Here is a 19,934-nt window from a genome sequence, read left to right as displayed (position 1 = left end):
ATTTTGCTAACTATTTTTTTTACCAAAGTTCTAAGTTCTAACCACCATGTGACAGATTGACAAATGCATAAATTCAAGAATATATATATATATATATATATATAAAAAGCTAGAAAGTAAAGGAAGCCATCACATTCTCAAGTAGCACAGGCATCGCTGTCCATTGGGTCAAGCTAATGTGCCATCTTAATATTCTCCATAAACCGTTAGACAGGAAGATTGTGACTCTTGTGAAGTATTTAAATTTTAAACCCTGTTTCTCTATTAGTTTGTTCATTCCCAATAGTTATTAACTTGTATTAACTGCAATTAACAACTACATATATTATATGTTGTCGGGATAAATAATATATACAGACAAAAACTCATACAAATGGTCCAAAAAAATGAATCAGATAGAGTACATAGAAAATTATAAATTAATATGAAGGGATTATTTATTTATTGTTATTTGAGAGAATAATTCTAATTGCGATCGAGCTGGTCGAATTTCCGTACACTGGAGTTTGATTTGTTGAGACTCATTAAAGACTATCCAAATCCAAGCACCTAATTAACTGGCAAATTGTGTTGATAATATCAATAACGAATCAAACTTGTTTTATATTAAAGACAGAAAATAAGTTTGCAGGATACTCTTTTTTCTTTTTTTTTGGAGAAAGGATACTGTTTAGTTTTTTAATGTTCAAATGTTGTATTCTATTAATATTATATAAAAAAAATGGTGGTACTAAAATTAAATCTTCTTATTCCAAATCTAACCTAGGATACTAATTAACATTTGTATTGTATATAATAATATAATTAAAATTGATACTGATCAACAAAAGATTAAGTTTTAATTAATTTTTAATTTTGTGTCAAATACCCTAAAATATATTTTTATATTATAAGTGTCTGTCCACTTTAAAACTAATTATTTCAACTCAAAATTATTTAAAACTATTTCCAGTACTTTAAAAACTACTTCCAATTTATTTTGTCACTTGGGACATTGAGAGTGCATGATAGAGAGACAAGGGAGAGAAAGTGGAAGTAAGGCTTAATAGGGTTTAACTTGATGGCCAGTGGCACAGTGGGAGGTCTTTAGTTGCTACATATTCAATATATTTAATGGGTTACAATATAATGGACCCAATATATTGTATATAGGATTTTACTAATGTGTGCCCTAAGGGCACACATTAATTTTCATTTTTAGAAAAAGTTTTTTCAAGAATTGAAAAAGTAATGACAACTTTTTTAATTTTCAAGAAAATATTTCCAAAAATAGAAAGCTTAATGTGTGCCCTAAGGGCACACATTAACCGGACCCTTGTATATATAGAGCTAATTATAAGTTAACCCTAGACTAAACTTAGATTGTAGTACTTGGACCACAAATAAGACTAAGATTACTTTGTTAAATTGTCTACAGGATGGTAAAGTAGTTTAGGAAAAAGCTTTTCCTTGATGTAAAACTTCTCTTATCAAAATGAATTTTGTTTTTTTTTGTTTTAATTTTAATTTGGAAGGTTTCCTTAGTAGTGGTTTTTTTTAGAATAGATTCTTCATTATTTTTTCATGCGTTACATATTGTTGTCTTTATTGTGTTTGATTTTGTGTGATCAGTGACATGTTACTTAATTTTTCATCACATGTTACTTAAGTTGTTTACTTGTGAATTGAACATTTGCACAATTGGAATAATTTAACCATTTGGCTAATTCACTTGTACTTCAATAACTAGAATCTAAAATTCTAGCAGCTGACTGTGAATAGTAGATAATTACATCTACTTTTTCTTTTTGCCACTCATAATTGACTATATTTCAATAAAAATGAAAAAGAAAAAAGGCACTGATATAAAAGTATTGCTTACCATGAATCTCCGAGTTGATTAGACATTTTTTCATGTTGATCCCATGCAGTGAAGATGTTCCACAAGTGAAGGACTTGGCAAAGTTAGCAGTACACAGTAATTCTCACTCTTTATGAAGGGCTGGCATGTATCTGAATGTTTTCTATCAAATCACTCGTTACNAATGTTTTCTATCAAATCACCGTTACAATGAGGGGGACTCGCTACAAATACGCTGTGTAATACTGATCTATTTTCTTTAAGTGACGCAAATCTTGCCATTTTTGTTTGATCAAACACCCTATCAAATTCATTTGTCGGTGCTTAATTTGCCTTTCCCTATTTCCCTAAAAGTCATCATATACCAGCACAGCACAACACTACTATATGCCACACAGACTTGACATTTGAGTACGACTTCTCATGCATGTGAAACTAAACCCCAATTCAAATTCGAACACTAACTGTCATCACCTTTCAAACCATAGAGCTTGCAATGAGGAATGAGGTTCATGCGTCCATGTGGTCCTGATGTGGAGCTCCTCAAACATAGTACGTAAAGTTTTAACAATGTTTGATTTATACTCAATCCTTTGTCTAAGTTAATAATTATCCCATGTGAATTCCACCCGCTATTGAGGTTCTCACAGTATTAAAGGAATGATGCATATATCTCATACTTGCATGTTCTTGTTTACGAGGACTTTAGATTCTGAAGGAGCATGCATGTATCTTATGGAGCAGCCCCAATGAGACCATCCTTTCATAATAGGACCCATAGATGTATGAATATACCACATGTTGTAAGAGATTGGTTTAAAGAATTGTTTCATAAGATAATTTTCCATTCCGAATGAATTGATTTCTCATGATAAAAGCGTTGTTATGGTCGTGTCCAAAAACATGGTCCATGTGGGCTAAAATGTTTGTAAAAGAGAAACGCATTTAGTCAGATTATATTTGGTTGAGAGTATTTTCATGTGTGAAGAGTGATGATATTGTTTGATGAATATTGGAGCTAGGTGTAACAGCAGAGGGGAGTGATTCTACACCACATCTTTAGGGGCATGGCCACGCTATGGCTTGGGGGGGGGGGGGGTGGGGGCATGACCCTATGGCATCTAAAGTTATTAAGCATTAATTAAAAATGGAGTCCCCCCCCCCCCCCCCCCACCAAAAACCAAAAAAAAATCCAATGATCCTCTTATTCAAATAATTGAGTGCTAAGTGACTATAATACTTTTTTTTCTTTCTTACATTTGCTAAATTTTAGATTTGACTTCATTGTTTCCGTTGTAATTTGTTTATGCGCTTTGGTAGACAATTTAATAGTTTATATTTAAAATGATTGTACTTGGTGCATAAAACTCCAACTTTTGTTAGGTTGGGGAGAGGCGAGCGTAGGCATCCTTACTCTTAATTTTTTTAGATGAATTTTATTCTAAGAAGAATTTGGTAATTATATATATGTTAAAGTTAATTTTACTTCTCAAAAAAAAAGTTAATAATTTTAAATGTAATATATTTATAAATTATGACTTACTCTATTATTAGAATATATTTGTGTGTGTGTGTGTGTGTGTGTGTGTGACAAAGAGAAAGGGTTCAAATCCCTCTCGCTGTTGTAATTATCAAATAATCAAAAACATGGTCCATGTGAGCTAAAATGTTTGTAAAAGAGATAATACATACGAGTGACTGATATACAAAATAGATATGCACAATGTGCTTTCTTCTTCACGGTTCACCTACTACTTTTTTTACTATGTATAAAACCCAAAGATGATCTAGGAAATAGTTATACTAATTTATAACTTACTATTAATATAAACGTGAAGAGTGATGATATTGTTTGATGTATATTGGAGATAGGTTTAACAGGAGAAGGGGGGAGGGTTGATCCTATACCACATCTTTAGGGGCATGGTCACGTTATGGCTTTTGGGGGGGGGGGGGGGGGGGCATGACCCTATGGTATTTAAAATTATTAAGCATTAATTACAAATGGTTAGCCTACAAAAATAGGAGTCCCCCCACCACCTAAAAAAAATCCAATGATCCTCTTAATCAAATAATTGAGTGATTGAATAAGTGATTTATATATATATATATATATATATATATGTAGGGTCAGATTTGGCAGCCCAGGCCCAAGAGAGATGGGTTAAGAGCCCAATAAACCCAAGACAATGAATTTGTAGAGAGTGGGCAAAAGAGCTGGGCTAGGTGTGAATCAAACAGAGATTAATTATATCGTTTGAGGATTAATTGACATAAGATTACATTCATCTTCCTTTAAAATGTCTGTCCGAAGAGGTTTGTTATTAAAATGTGAGGTGGTTACAATTCTTGGAACTACAATGAATTTGTCTAAGTCCTCTCTCCCCTCCCTCTCTCGATCTCTATTATCAGAGACCTCTCTTGCTTATATAGCACCCCTTCTATCATCTCCATCATCCATTTGTTCTTCATCTAAGCATCCACTTGAGTGCATGTCCCATCAGGTACTCTCTTTGCCCTCCGTGAGTGGTAGTAGCTGAGATTACACTGTTCAGGGTCTTCTCCACATTAATGCTGCCAGAAAGCAGCTGTAGGGCATTTAATGCGGTGATGGCAGCTTTTCCTTAAGATATTTTCTCGTCCTAATCATCCCTAGATACGCTCAGAGCTTATCTGTGTCGTGGGGATTGCCCGAGGGTCCATTCGGACCTTCTATTCGCTGGCTGGGTTGAGACCATTTACGTCCGAGGAGTGTAATCTCTTCGGACAAAATGTGACCTCTTCGGACGTTACTCTTCTTTTACTTCTGGGTTGGCTACGTTCAGATGAATCCTACCCTGACCCGCTATTACTCTTCGGACGTACAGTATCCCTCGGGACAGGGCCCACGACCCAATAAGTATGTCTGGGTTTTCATCCCCCATAACAGCCCCTCAAAATCCCAATTTTCCCTCGCATCTGAAGAGAAAATGTGGGGTTTTGACTTGTCACGGGGTGAGAAATTTGAGGAGAGACAAATATTTGAACTGACACGCGCGTGGGCCTAGATAGAAGCGCTTCATTATTGCCAAGGTTAGTTTTCGTGTTTCCAAGGCGCTGCATTGATTACTCCAGGCGGCGCCTTGTCCCTCATATCCAACGGTGGGCTGTCGATCCAACGGGCGTGCTTCTTCCCCGGGATTTGAGCAAAATAACTCCTGCCCCTTCATTAAACCCCGTATAAAACCCTAGGGGAAGGCGTTTCTCCTTCACTTTGCAAACTATCAGACTTCCCGACGAGAACAAGCACACAGCTTCACTGAGCTCTTTCAGCCATCGATCTCAATCTTTCACAGAACCCTTGAGGATCCCTGTGCGAGTTCGAAGATCATTCCCCAGTTTAGTTCCTGTAAGTTTTCGTCCTTTCGATCCTTCAATTTTGGCTTCGGCCAGTTGCCTCAACTTTTGAACAATTATTCTCCGGTCACCGCACTCAGCGCTTCCATCTTTCCGTTTAGTCGTGATGGGCAAACTCCAATACCTGGTGGATAGTCCTGCCCAATTGGAAAAATTTAGGGCCACCTATCGCATACCCCTAAATGTGGGTGTGAGATACTGTCCACCGGAGAAGATACTAACAGATCGGAGAACGGGCGAAGTTGTAATCCCCTTTATTTCTTTCTTAGAAGGGGGATGACCATCCCATGGGCCCCATCACAACTAACTACCTCAGAAACCATAGGCTTAGTCCCGACCAGTGTGCGCCTAACATGTTTAGGATCTTAGGGGCAGTTGATGATCTTGACCGTCACCTAGGACTGGGGCTCACCTAGCTGGACGTCGCATACATGTACAAATGTCACAGCCAATAAGGGGCAGGATATTACTTAAAATCCCGGTCTGACATTGTTAGGCTCGTTTCCTGTCTTCCTAAGTCCAACAAGGGGATGAAAGACGATTATGTGATTGTTTCGGGCGCATGGCACGACGTCACCATTGTCCGACCACGCTAGGAGAGCCAAGTGGGCACGCTAGACTTAGGATCACTAACAGTAGGCTTGGATCTTCAGCTCGCAGTAGTTTTCAGTTTTCTTTGTACTGCTATTTCTGAATCTCTGACTAAATTTTGCTTTGATTTTAACAGATAGGGACCAGGTTGCTCCTTGGCTTACCCTCACAAACACTGCTGCCCTTAACTACCTACTGAGGTCGAAGATCTTTGTAAGTGAGGATGGGCAGCTCAGGTCGGTTCGCTTATCCTCGATACACGGCGAAACTGAAGGATTACCAGCCGATCGGCAACGCAATAACGCAGGGGGATTATCGTCTGAATCGTATAGACGTTACCCTAAAGGTTTCTTGGCATCATACGACCTCACCTGTTCCCCATCCAAACCCCCAAGCTGTACTCCCACTCGCCCAGTCGATTCAGCAGATTCCCTTGAGCCGGTCGCAACAGGCGAGAGGGTTGGTTCATCTACCTCGTCGCTAGAGGAGCAGATTGACAAATTTGCACTCAGAGGGGAAGCTGCAGAAGGGAAGCGTGTGATAGAGCTCTCGGATGCCGAGGAAGAAGGCGACAGGCAGTCCAGTGTCCACCAACTTCTGATAACTACTCTTCCCGAAGATTCTTCGAACGACGACTTGGTGGATTTAAAGAGCCTGATGAAGAAAAGGGGCACTAAGGCAGAGGTGAAAGGACTGGAACATCCCAGCCAGTTACGAACCTTCCACCGCCACCCCCTCAGATTCCTCTAGATCTTGGCACCAAGCAGGTGACAGATCCGAAAAAGAAGAGACGATGTTGATGCTGAGGAGAGGGAGGTGGCCTCTCTAAGAGGTGCTAAGCAGCAAAAGGTGACGAAAGGTCACTGTGACAAGAAGGCCTCCTCCACTAAGAGCAAGAGGACATACACGTGGCCGAGGTGCGCCGAGGGCCCGCACCTGGTGCCCCAGGTTGGAGTTGGACGAAGCCCCCATCCCCTGGGATACCTCCCTTAGGAACTACGACGGAGGGAGGGCAGGCCTTGTTGCCGAGGCCCTGGAGTAGCCTCTTCTTCTCCCGAAGGACATGGACTCGTATAACGCTTCAACCAGTACGAGCTCTTCCAGTCCCTCAAGAGGGATATTGCCATGGTGAGTGAACTGATCCTCTTAGTTCAGGTACCCCCCTCCTTTTTTACTTTGCTCCTGTCTTTAATCTGTGTTGAAAACTCTTGTAATGCAGGTTACCCAGCAGATATACGTGGCCGAGGAGTGAAATAAGAAAGCCCACCTCGAGGCCCAGGTTGCAGCCCAATCCCAATCAGAGGCCGAAAGATCTCTGGGCAGCCTAAAGGAGAACTACTCTCTGCTCTCATTGAATATATTATTTTCAATATAAGTCTTAAAGGAGTTCATACTTCTATATGGGGTTCTAATCCTTCTCTTTATTGTAACTATCAAATAATCAAAAACATTGTGTCACTTTCATTTGATAAGGATTTAATTAGTACGTAGCATATGTACTCATCAGCCATTGATTGCTTTTTCATTTCACTTGCAACTTATTATCAGACCCTCACTCGTATGCTTATTTGTTTTATCACATTCGTATTGGCAATTCATGCAACTTTTACGTACAGTTTGGATCATTTCCAGATGAGCTAGCGGTGCCCTTTGGGTGCTCAGTTTGGCCATGAAAATGACTTGTTAATTAAAGGGGACACAAACTGTTGGTTCCCAAAACAAAATACCATAACTTTACAAGATGCTAATTTTTTTAAGTTTAATTTTATACGGCTTACTATAAAGAAAAAAATTGTGATTATTCTCCCGAAATGAGATAATTTGGTAGGATACATTGTACTTGATTAATTATGAAAAAAAATGTACGTAACAATGACTTTTGCTTTCTCTTTTTGTAAGCATGGGGGTTTAAAACTTTGAATTACGTACCTTTTTTGGTGAAAACTTATGGAATAAGATCCTCTTATTCATTTAAACTAGCCACTTCAAAAGTCCAATAAGATGTGATACTTTGAGAATAACTTTGGGGGCCAAAATGGGTATTTGCCCATTTCTCACAAACTTTCCAGCAAAATGCCCCTATTTTGAAACTCGATTTTCTAAAAATCAAGTGTCAATTTAAAATTCGATTTTTGGACAATCAAATTATAATAAACTGAAAATTTAAAAAAAAAATTGAAACTCAAGTTCTGATGTCGCGGAAGCCTGAAGAAAAGCACACACGATGCTCTCTTGATGAAACAGAAACTAAACTGTTAGTTCCTGGGTAGTAAACCTCGAATCCACGAGGGGTTCCTTGAATCCACAAGGTGATAAGTCTGGAATCCACCAGAGAACACAAAAGACACAAGTCTGAATTTTTATTGATAATAAACTATGAAAAACGTTTACAGACTTAAGGGCGTATTTAAGGGCTCCTTAAAACTTGACTGACAGTAAAATATAATCTAAAATAACTCCTAATTAATATCTAACCATAACAGGAATCAAATTTAACCTAAAAAGCATTAAATGCACCTAAAAATAAGGAAATAAATCACCTAAATCTAAAATAACGTTTTTTACATAAAAATACCAAAAATAATAAATTACAATAATTAAATAGTAAATTGTGTCCTACATCAGACCCCTCCACTTGAAACAAACTCGTCCTCGAGTTCATCTTTGAAATCTGAAATCTCTCATGCCAAGAGAACAAATACTTTGAATACTTCACCTTCTTTGTCTTCTTGCCAAACTTGAAAGTCATTAATTGGGCAACTTGAACTTCTTCTCCCTTGATCTTCATGTAATTGACAATATTCACCAAATAAGAGTCAATGATCAAATCAAATCTTTCCNTTCAAATTTTTTTTAGATGAGTTTTATTCTAAGAAGAAATTTTGTAATTATATATATGTTAAAGTTGATAATTCTAAATGTAATATATTTATAAATTATGACTTACTCCGTTATTAGAATATATGTGTGTGCGCTCTTGAGTATGCATGTTTGGTTTGTTTTGGTTAATATATCCATATCATAACTTGGTCCCTCCGAACAAAAATTCTTGGCTCCGCTCTTGCACATCTTAATTGAATATATTATTTTCAATATAAGTCTTAAAGGAGTTCATACTTCTATATGGGGTTCTAATCCTTCTCTTTATTGTAACTATCAAATAATCAAAAACATTGTGTCACTTTCATTTGATAAGGATTTAATTAGTACGTAGCATATGTACTCATCAGCCATTGATTGCTTTTTCATTTCACTTGCAACTTATTATCAGACCCTGACTCGTATGCTTATTTGTTTTATCACATTCGTATTGGCAATTCATGCAACTTTTACGTACAGTTTGGATCATTTCCAGATGAGCTAGCGGTGCCCTTTGGGTGCTCAGTTTGGCCATGAAAATGACTTGTTAATTAAAGGGGACACAAACTGTTGGTTCCCAAAGCAAAATACCATAACTTTACAAGATGCTAATTTTTTTAAGTTTAATTTTATACGGCTTACTATAAAGAAAAAAATTGTGATTATTCTCCCAAAATGAGATAATTTGGTAGGATACATTGTACTTGATTAATTATGAAAAAAAATGTACGTAACAATGACTTTTGCCTTCTCTTTTTGTAAGCATGGGGGTTTAAAACTTTGAATTACGTACCTTTTTTGGTGAAAACTTTATGGAATAAGATCCTCTTATTCATTTAAACTAGCCACTTCAAAAGTCCAATAAGATGTGATACTTTGAGAATAACTTTGGGGGCCAAAATGGGTATTTGCCCATTTCTCACAAACTTTTCAACAAAATGCCCTTATTTTAAAATTCGATTTTCTAAAAATCAAGTTTCAATTTAAAATTCGATTTTTGGACAATCAAATTATAATAAATTGAAAATTTTTTTAAAAAAATTGAAACTCAAGTTCCATGCAAAAAACTCGAGTTCATGGAACTCGAGGTCCTTGAAAACATTCAAGTGGAACTCGAGTTCCCAAAAAAAAAAAAAAAAAAAATTTCTAAGTTCATGTTCGTTATAACTCGATTTTCCAAAAATCGAATTTTACATTTGAAACTCAATTTTCTAAAAAGCAAGTTTCAAAGTAGGGACATTTTCTTAAATAGTTTCAGACATTGGGCATTTTGCTGAAAAGTTTGTCAGAATGGGGTAAAAGCCCATTTTGGCCTAACTTTGGGTTTAGACACACTATGTCAACTTAGGGGATCTCTTAATTAATTAGTTCCTCATGAATTTTGTCAAGGGTATGATAAAATGTGAAAAAAAATTCCATTGCATATATAATTATTTATATTGTAGATTCATGACATTGAGATGTCATTGAATACAAAGTTCCATACGTAAATTAATCCAACACTCTTCATCATGTATGTGAAACCGAATACAAGGATCCTTGGTGTAGATCTCTAAATATATTGGGTCCTATCAAGGTTGGCGCAATACAGCTTGAATCATTTTATATTTAAATATTATTTAGTTAATGTTCTATATTATAATTTTTTTAATTTGAAATCTTTTATTCTACTTTTTGATAGGATTGATTCACTAGATTTAATGGGTATTGAGTTATAGATTAATCCGCAATATTTTTTTTTTTTTTGAAAAAATGCTAATACTACTTTAAAAAACTTATAATTTGATATGACGATGAATGTGATTGGTAATATTTTAACAAAAATGTTAATTATTTCTTTTAAAAATAATAATAATAATTAAATCAACATTTATGATTGGTAAAATATTAATTTGTAAAACTTATATATTAAATTTTGAATAATATATCTAGCATCACTCGATTTTTTAGCCTTCCTTAAGTGTAGAGGAAAAAATATATAACTCACATATTTTTTAAATAAATAAAAAATCAACTAATTGTCTCCTACATTTGGGGGCCTTTCTCTAGTTGGGGCCTAGCTCCTAGCTCCTAGCTCTTAGGCCCTAGGCCATGACCCTAAGTACTATTGAATTATGTTGTCAAAGTTCTAATTCTACTTGTACTAGGGACTTTTCTTTACTAACTTCACTGCACCTAACCTAAATTAGATTAGGGTTATTCCCAAATACATGCATGTTTTGTATTTTACTTCAATAATAACATGCATATATGCATTTCAAAGAACAGTATTTTTTTTTAACTTTATTTTTCTTAGGTATAATTTTTTCAAATAATACAATTTTTTTTTATTTAAAAACTGAAAAATAAACTGTATAAAAAGCTCGATTCTAGTTAACAGTTAAAACTTGTGCAGTTACCTTTTTCAGTACTTGCAGATTGGCTTTTGTGTGCATGAGATATTGACCAGAGTTTTGGACTAACTAGTGCATGCTAACAAAAATAGAGAACAAAAGTAAAGTTTGAACGAATCTTGGCTGTGTATAGTCAGATTAATACAGTATGTCCTTTTCTTTTGGGTATAAGAGTATAATTATACAACCGTACAGTCGTATATAGATCCAGATCATTTCCACCTTTTAATATTACTTACAAAGTCCTGACTCACATTTACTTTCTTGTCTGTTTTTTACCATACCCTTGTTTTGGAAGTCATTTTTAACTTCAAGAAATAGTCAATTTTACATTTTGGTTTTCTCAGTCATTGTTTGGCTCGACTGACTAGTGTTGCAACACATTTAGTCTTGCTAGTTTGGTACAGAAGATGGACTATGTAGCTAAGCCCACAAAAGCTACAGAGATAGCACCTACCTAACTAGCTATAAGCACTTTTAATTGCACAAATAATCAACATTATTGTAACATGCATGGCACATATATATGGTCACTAATATTGTTCAATTTGCTACCTCTCTTTACCTAAAAAACTATTCACATGCTTGTTCACATGACTATGTTTTGTCTAGTCCGGTTTTGGTACATCTACTATTTTTTTCTTCTTCTTGAGCTATAATAAGAGTATTCACGTCATTTGTGTATAATAGAAAAATGTGTAGAATTTACACAATTTTTTTTTCTAAAAATGACCCGCATCAGTCTTTGTATAAGTGTGTAAATTTACACATTTGCTACGTAACCGTATAAATTTACACTGACACTACATATTTTGATTATGAAAAAATAGAGTGGATGATGGCTGTTGTATGTAAAAAAAATAAACTTTAAAAAAAATTAAGAAAAATTAATATTTTAATAAAATGTAATGTAAAATAGATAATTTAATATTGGGTGTTTTAAAAAGTGAGTATGTAAATATATTAAAATAGACAAATTTTTGCAAGATCCGGTGTGAATGATCTAATAAACCTTTTCGATAGTGAGTGATAGTGTGGTAAATTCCTAACCAATCTTTATACCAAGTGTTTATATTACTATTGTCATGGCAGCTCTTTCAAATTCCCACTCCCAAGCATGGGTTACGTCCACAAAGTGAATTCTAACCAGGAATCTCGCCGGGAAAAATTGAAACATATCTTGTCACATGCAGACATGTAACGTCCAAAGTTTTTACAATTACCTAGCTTATCTAGATTTCTTCATTGAAAATAATACAATATTATAAGATCTTTTAGGATGGGACGCAATTTTTTCTACAGACACTTGAATAGTGGGCTCAATGAACTTAAAAAATCTTGTCTTAAGCTAAGAGATTTCAAATTCCATCCATCATATTATCTTTCAAAAATGTTCTGTGGATAGAGAGTGTAATATTTAATTTGACCAAAAACTATGACGCTAATTCCTTATATTAAAAGATTTTTTTAATATGTAAAATTCAATATTTTTTAATTAATTAATGTTATACTTCTAAGTATCTTTTTATCAGTTAAGAATTTTTGTCAAAATCATTATTGAATTGTATGTTTTCTATATCGAGAAGGGAAAATGAATCGTTTCTATCTCTAATTTCATAATCGAAAACCCAATTAAGGAAAGAAAAGATATTAACAGATCCATCCTGGCTACAAAAGGCGGGTCAACAAACAAAGTTATGGGACAAATGAATTTACGTACGTCTCTAATAACGAAAACAAAATCCCAGCAAAAAAACGAGTTTAACGAAAATTTGATAGTCATAGAATGGAGCCAATAAATCTTAAGGTATTGATAAATAACAATTATATTTAGTGTGCATTTAGATACCGCTTATTTTACTGAAAACTTATTATTAAAAATATTTTAGCAAAATATTTTTTTATTACCGCAATTCATGCGTTTTTATCACTTGACTGGTCCATGAATAATGCCATGGACAAGAAAAATGCAGCCGCAGCAACATCCACTACCCAAACAGAGCTTTAATGATATGAACTTTGAATAAGCATAAAGAGAGCATGTGGTTTAATAGTCGTACTAAGTACTAATAAAATATTAATTTAGTAAGTTACATATTTTTTATCAAAAACTTAAAAGTGATGTTAGGTATAACTTGAACTCAATTTCTATTATTAAATAATAAAAACCTTATTTAAGTAGGGTAAGATCCTAACTTTTTGACGACGAGAAGAAAATATAACTGGGAGATTATTAACACACGAAGAAGATTCAATGACAAATGGTATATTTGACAGTAACAATATATGAATTTCAATTTTAAAATAGTGTTGATATTGACAAACTAAGAAATGAATATTGAATAAGACATGGCCTCGAATAGGGTTAGACCACGCAGAGTTTCCAAGATGACACATGCAAATGTCGTTTCCAAAGTCTGGAAGGAAAAAAAAAAAAAGCATTGGGGATCATATCTGACTGGTCAAAAATGTCATCCTATAGCAGCAATTTGTGCAAAACAACTTTCAAACTAGGCCAAGAGCCTTAAGTTCCTTAACCATATAGGTAATTAGATTAGCTAGGTACTTGATAGAGTGTAGAAGAATGAAGATATGCATATAAATATTACTATATTATTAGTGCATGTAGCAAACTTGTTTAGGACAAAAACACAGTTATTTAGGCAAATCCATTAAAGACAAAACACAGTTATTTATGCAGAATCCCTTTAGGACAAAACTGGTACTGTTATTTAAGCAATTTCAATTAAGACAAAATAAGAACAATTATTTAAGCATTTGTATTTTAAAGGTTTTTTAATTAAATTCAACTCCGTAATTTATTTACCAATGAACTTTATTATTAAATTTAATTTTTTTTAATACAATATCTTGGCACATTTTATACTATAATGATCCATGCGATTATATAATATTTAATAAATAAAAAACTTAAAATCTTGTTAAAGTTGACTCATATTTGCTATTGGGTCATTGTGTTAGAGTAATCTTATGAGTGTTACTATGTAGTAAAGTATGATATTATATCCATAGGCTTAGGCACCTTGTCGAATTGTGTAAATTCTATGTGTTAATTTTTTTTTTTCTCTTTCTTTAATCTTTGCTAAGAAACTGTACCTAACTTATACCTAGTAAATTACATGAAATTAAGACATCCCATATGAGTATAAGTAGTGATAACACTGTACAAAAAATGAGGAAATTATTCAAATGACAGGAAGTAGTAAGATAACATGGGCTTGCGTGCTAAGACTGACACATAGAGGTCCCGCTAAGTTGGCTGATAAACAAGCACATTTCCCTTAACCCACTTGAGCTCTAACCCCAGTTTGGGGACATACAGAGAAATCACGGTATGGCGTATCTCTCTATTCCCCTTATAGCTAGATCCCTCTCTCTCTCTCTCTCTCTCTCTCTCTCATACACATGTAACACACACATACACATACACACAAGCACACACACACAACCCTATTTAATAACAAGCATAGCCCACCTCTTTCTCCCATGCACTTGTCCTCTTCACTCCCAACACCACCTCTCTTCTCTAGTTTTTGTTCATGGTTACTTGCTTCCCTCATCTCTCTGTCCATAACTTGTCTCAAACACTCACTTCCTTCTCTCTTTATATATATGTATCTCCATCTTAGCTTCTTCCATACCCAACTAAATTAGTTTTTCTGATACAAACTTTCTCTGACAAGAGCTTGAGTTCCACTTCTCTCTCTCTCTCTCCCCTTTGTCTACTATTTCTTTCTGACACTCCCTCTTAACAACAATGTCTAGCAGAAGATCCCGTTCGACGCAGTCAGGTGTTTCTAGGAATATCACTGATGACCAGATCACCGATCTTGTTTCCAAGTTACAACAACTTATCCCCGAGATCCGCAATAGGCGCTCCGACAAGGTTTATTACTCTCTTATCTTTCTCTTTCTCTTTCTCTCTCTCACACTCTCACTCACACACACACACACACAAAACATGTGTGGTCTCTATTTGCTTTAGCTAATAAGATAAGTCACACTCACTGCCTCGCTTATTGTAATCCACAAAGCCCACAACTTGAGGTGTGTGGACCTTAAAACACACTTGGTTTGCCTATAGGATTACTACTTGAATACCTTTTTCCCTTTTTGTCTAGCTAGGAAGGTAATTTGAACCCAAATTCATATATAGATGGAACAAGATAATAACACTTAGTTACAAAACTCTTGACGAATACCATATAGTTTACCAAGTTCTTGAAAAGAATTGACCTGTATTTCGTATGTATAATTTAGTCAATGTTGTTATATTTTATATATATTTGCAATTGGTTTACCTAAGTGTAGAATTTATATGTATATTCTGGCAGGTATCAGCATCCAAAGTATTGCAAGAGACTTGCAACTATATAAGAAGCTTACACAGGGAAGTGGATGACCTAAGCGACCGTTTGTCCAATCTTTTGGCTACAACAGACTCTGATAGCGCTCAAGCTGCAATAATAAGGAGTTTACTGATGTAATAGAGAGTGTTACATTATATATATATATATATATATATATTATTGTCTTTCTTCTTCTTTCTTTTTCTTTATCTACTTCTATCTAGCTAGGGATTGGTCACTAGGCCAAGACTAAGGGTTAACATGGGCTCCATGTTATATCCCTTAGTTTAAAAAAAAAATGTAGTAGTAATTAATCTTATATATAATAAAAGAACTTCTAGAGGTTCTCAAATTTTGAGTGCTCCAAAGCTTTTTGTATCTAGATTAACCTTTTAATTGTCTCTTGCTGGTGAATGTGACACTTCCATAGTAAATATTAGTTTTGAAAAAAGTTTCGTTTTCAAAGTTCAGAAGGCCATATACAAAATATCAATGTTTCTAGTCTCTTTTACGTGAAAAACCTAGAAGTAGACCGTTAAGGTCCACCATGTTCATGGCATGTGACATTGATATTACTTCACATCAATTTTGTAATGACACATGACGACCATATCAACTTAAATGACATAACATGACCTTGATGATAATGATGATCATCGTCTTCAAAAAATTTTCAAGCTCAATGCAATGAAGCAAACTGAATAATAATTTTCCATGTTCATTAAATTTGGGGAGGAATTGATCTGTTTCAGTCTTAATTGTCTAACATGGGTTTGCCGCAGTATAAAGTTTTAGAAGGAGTTTGATACCACGATTTAAACAACAGTTTTCAGTTTTTAGTTTTTAAACAATATTACATGCATTTTTATATATTTTTTTCCAATACGTATTTTTAAAAAATATAAATAATATTACTAAAATAACATTATCAAATAGAACCTTAGCTTTGAAAGTAAAAAAAAAAAAAAAAAAAGTACCGAACTCAATCGTTTAGTTACTTTCATGTCATGTACTCTCAGAGGTTTTACTATTTTATTTTTAGTTAGCCAGGCTATATTAATTATTGGGACTCCATAGTACAATTCAGTGTCAAATCTTAGACCAATGACATGCATTCAGGTCTGGCTTCATGAAGTTGAACACACAGAGAGTCGTTATTATATATTCTATTTTCCTTCCTCTATGTCACTTCACTGTTTTCTTACCCCTCTTTACTAAATGTAAATAAGGGGTTTCTACCACATAATTAAACCTCACATAAATTGTGGCTATCAATAAGCAATGAGGGCAGTGAGATTACCTGTTAATTGGTGCAGTGATTAATATAATAAATTTTATAATTATTTTTACAATTGTATTTTAGAGATAGTTTCAATTTATAACATTCATTTTTAATTATTATATTTTATAATCCTTCATTTATGCCACTTCTCCCTTTACTAAACGTAGGTAAGAATTTCTATCATAGAATTAAACCTCACATAAATTGCGGCTATCAATAAGCAATAAAGGTAGTGACATTACCTGTTAATTGGTGCAGTGATGTAACAAATCTCATAATTATTTTTGCAAATTTTTTTGAGAGATAATTTCAACTTATGACACCTACTCCTAATAATTGTTTTTTATCATCAGACTAAAACTCTAATTGGTTCTTGGTATAAACGGGGTTCGAATCCCAAATTTCATATCTGATAATAAGAAACTTTACTAGCTAAGCACACTAACTAACTAGAATCCACTTTTTTCACAGTTGTTAAGTTGGTAAATTTTGATTGATATATAATAAAATTAAGTGATGTCATACTAATTACAAATTATCAATAATCGAATTTTTTTTATTTTTACCATTGCTCTTCTTGGAGGCAAATAAAAACTTACAAACCAGGCAACAAATGCATGTTTACACTTCAATAATTACTTTGATTAATCAATAATACCCTTCTACCTCATTCCTCAAGTCAAGACATTATCTGCTACGTACAAAGATTTGATTCACTGCCGTCAAATGATTTCCAAAGGGTCAACTTCAAATCCTTCTTTCGGCCTCCAGAACTTACAAACACACCGCTATCCTCGCAAAAATCTTAGTTTGCAGATAATGTTTGACAAATGTTGATTTGTGTTAACTTTAAAGTTTGAATTAGTCAATCACCTATGCTAAATGGTGTCTATATAGTGCACTCTACAGGTTAGCTTTGAGCAAGTTATCATAGTTAATTTGCATGTGATTTTGCTCAAATTCTGATCACAATGGCCATTGTATGAATCAAAATGTTGCTTGTGATTATCAGAAGGTGCATGTTGAGAGATTTTTTATACGCAAATGGTCAGGTTGTCCTCGAACTCAATTAATAAAGAAGTAACGTGGTCCTGCTTGTTTCAATAAAACCAAAAGAAAGGGAATCCAAGTTAAATGGCTGTACTAGAATTCTTTGTTTAGCTGGTCCCTACAAAATCAACATTTTGATTTCTTTGATTATAAAGCACCATATGAACCAATAGTGACTCCTATATTTTATATAATTTTTATAATTTATTATTGTGATTATTATTTTTTGATAAGGGCAGAGCCAAGATTTCAAGTTAGGAGAGCCGAAGTATAAGAAAAAAAAAACCATGAAATTTTAAATAAGCATTCATTTAGTGTCTACAAACTATCAACAAAGACAAAGATACAAAATCATTATTTCGTAATACATTATAATGCAATCATTAACAAAGACAAAAACATGAAACACCAATATTTCTTACTACATTAGAGCATTCATATCAGCTTGTGCAAAATTTTCTATCTATTTCAGCATGAAGACCTACTTTTTCTATTTTACATACTCAATTTTCAACACATCCTACATCAGATTATCTATTTTATTAGAATACTTTTCCCTTATTAATCTTTTATTATTATCATTTCAAATCATATCTCTCTCTTTCTCAACTAAAAACCATTGCCCTCAATCTCAAGAATTACAAAAATATTCATTTGCATAGTTTACATAATTATTGTAATACAAATGTATTTTTGTACAATGATATATACAAGCTGATATGAGTGTATTTTGGGGGTTGATTGGGCAAATCTAGAGCCTTATGCTATGTTACAATTAATATAAATTCCCTTACAATGAAATCGATGTAAAATTGTAGGGGAGGGGAGGGGCAAGATTTTTGGAAGAGGTGACCCAAATATAAACCGTAGAGAATATACCGACTTTATTTTTTCCCATCAGGTCAGCGTGTGGCACGGGTCTAATCCTCCACCGTCTCCATCCTTGTTTGCAACCAAGTAAAAGACGATTTATCTTGTTCTTTGGTTTAGAGATAATACTTTATGTAGCCTAGACCCTAGTACACACATCATCGCTTTCAAATCTATGTAAATCCATCAGAAGAATATTGCATATATCTATTATATTATTACATAAGATATTTAAAATTCGATTGTGACTAAACTTACAAGTGGGTCCTTATGGCCCACTAGATTCCTAGCCCGGTTAGTGCTTAAAAGGCCCAAAGGTGTTTAAAAAATAAAAACTCATCGATTATGGAATGGATCACCATTTCAAATCCCATTGCACAAAGAAATTATGGGTCCGTTTGATACATGTGTTTAAACGCATATTTTCAGTTTTTAAACATCATTATACGTATTTTTACACATTTTTTCACCTACATGTATTTTCAAAAAATATAAACAATAATACTAGAACAACATTATCAAACGGGCCCATATTTTGCAAATTTAAGCCCATTAATTTTTTTAGGCGAAAAGCACATTTTAGTCCCTACATTTTTAGGCGATTTTTATTTTAGTCCCTAAATTTTATTTTTACCGCTTTTAGTCCCTATCCTGAAAAACGGTTCCGTTTTGGTCCTTGCCGTTACATCAAAAACGGATATTGCTGACGTGACAAACGGCAATAATAAATAATATTTGTTTAATGTCCACGTGGCCTAATTAATAATAAAAAAATATTTTTTGACATTAAAAAATGCCATGTCAGCATATAAATTAAAAAAAATAATTTATTAATTTTAACTAAATAAAAAAAATTAAAAACAGAATAAAAAATTAAAAATTTTATGAATTGAGATTTAAGTGTGTCTTAAACAAGAACAACAAGAACACAAACTTAAGCCCAATTACATAAACCCAGAAATTAAAAAAAAAAAAAAAAAAAAAAAAAAAAACCAAACCCTAAGATCAAAGTATACCTTGAAGAAGATCAAAATGAACATAATTCCAGATCCAAGAACAAAGAAAGAAAAAACACAGTTTCAAAAAAAAAAAAAAAAAAGAAAAAGAAAGAAAAAACACCCATCAGCATCAGCTGCCACGCGTGGGTACATCTCCCAATTCCCAATTGCCAAGCACTAATCGATGGGTTGGATGCCACATGCAGGTTTTTAATTAGATTTTTTGGAAGAATAAGTTCTTCCCAAAGAACATTCATATGTTCTCTCTCTCTCTCTCTCTCTCTC

General features: G+C 34.0%; 1 protein-coding gene across 1 annotated transcript; it reads left to right on the top strand.

Moving 5' to 3' along the window:
- Window positions 1-14,498: 14,498 nt before the first annotated feature.
- On the top strand, window positions 14,499-15,801 carry LOC112032057 (transcription factor PRE6). The gene is made up of 2 exons (XM_024064762.2): window positions 14,499-14,986; window positions 15,435-15,801. Exons 1-2 carry the CDS (start codon window positions 14,858-14,860, stop codon window positions 15,585-15,587), a joined length of 282 nt encoding a protein of 93 aa, XP_023920530.1. The 5' UTR covers window positions 14,499-14,857; the 3' UTR covers window positions 15,588-15,801.
- Window positions 15,802-19,934: the final 4,133 nt, after the last annotated feature.

The sequence above is a fragment of the Quercus suber genome, unplaced genomic scaffold (assembly GCF_002906115.3).
Source record: "Quercus suber isolate HL8 unplaced genomic scaffold, Cork oak 2.0 scaffold_519, whole genome shotgun sequence".
Taxonomy (NCBI): Eukaryota; Viridiplantae; Streptophyta; class Magnoliopsida; order Fagales; family Fagaceae; genus Quercus; species Quercus suber.
The sequence above is the reverse complement of the archived record's forward strand: the minus strand, read 5'-3'. Positions and strand labels throughout refer to the sequence as shown.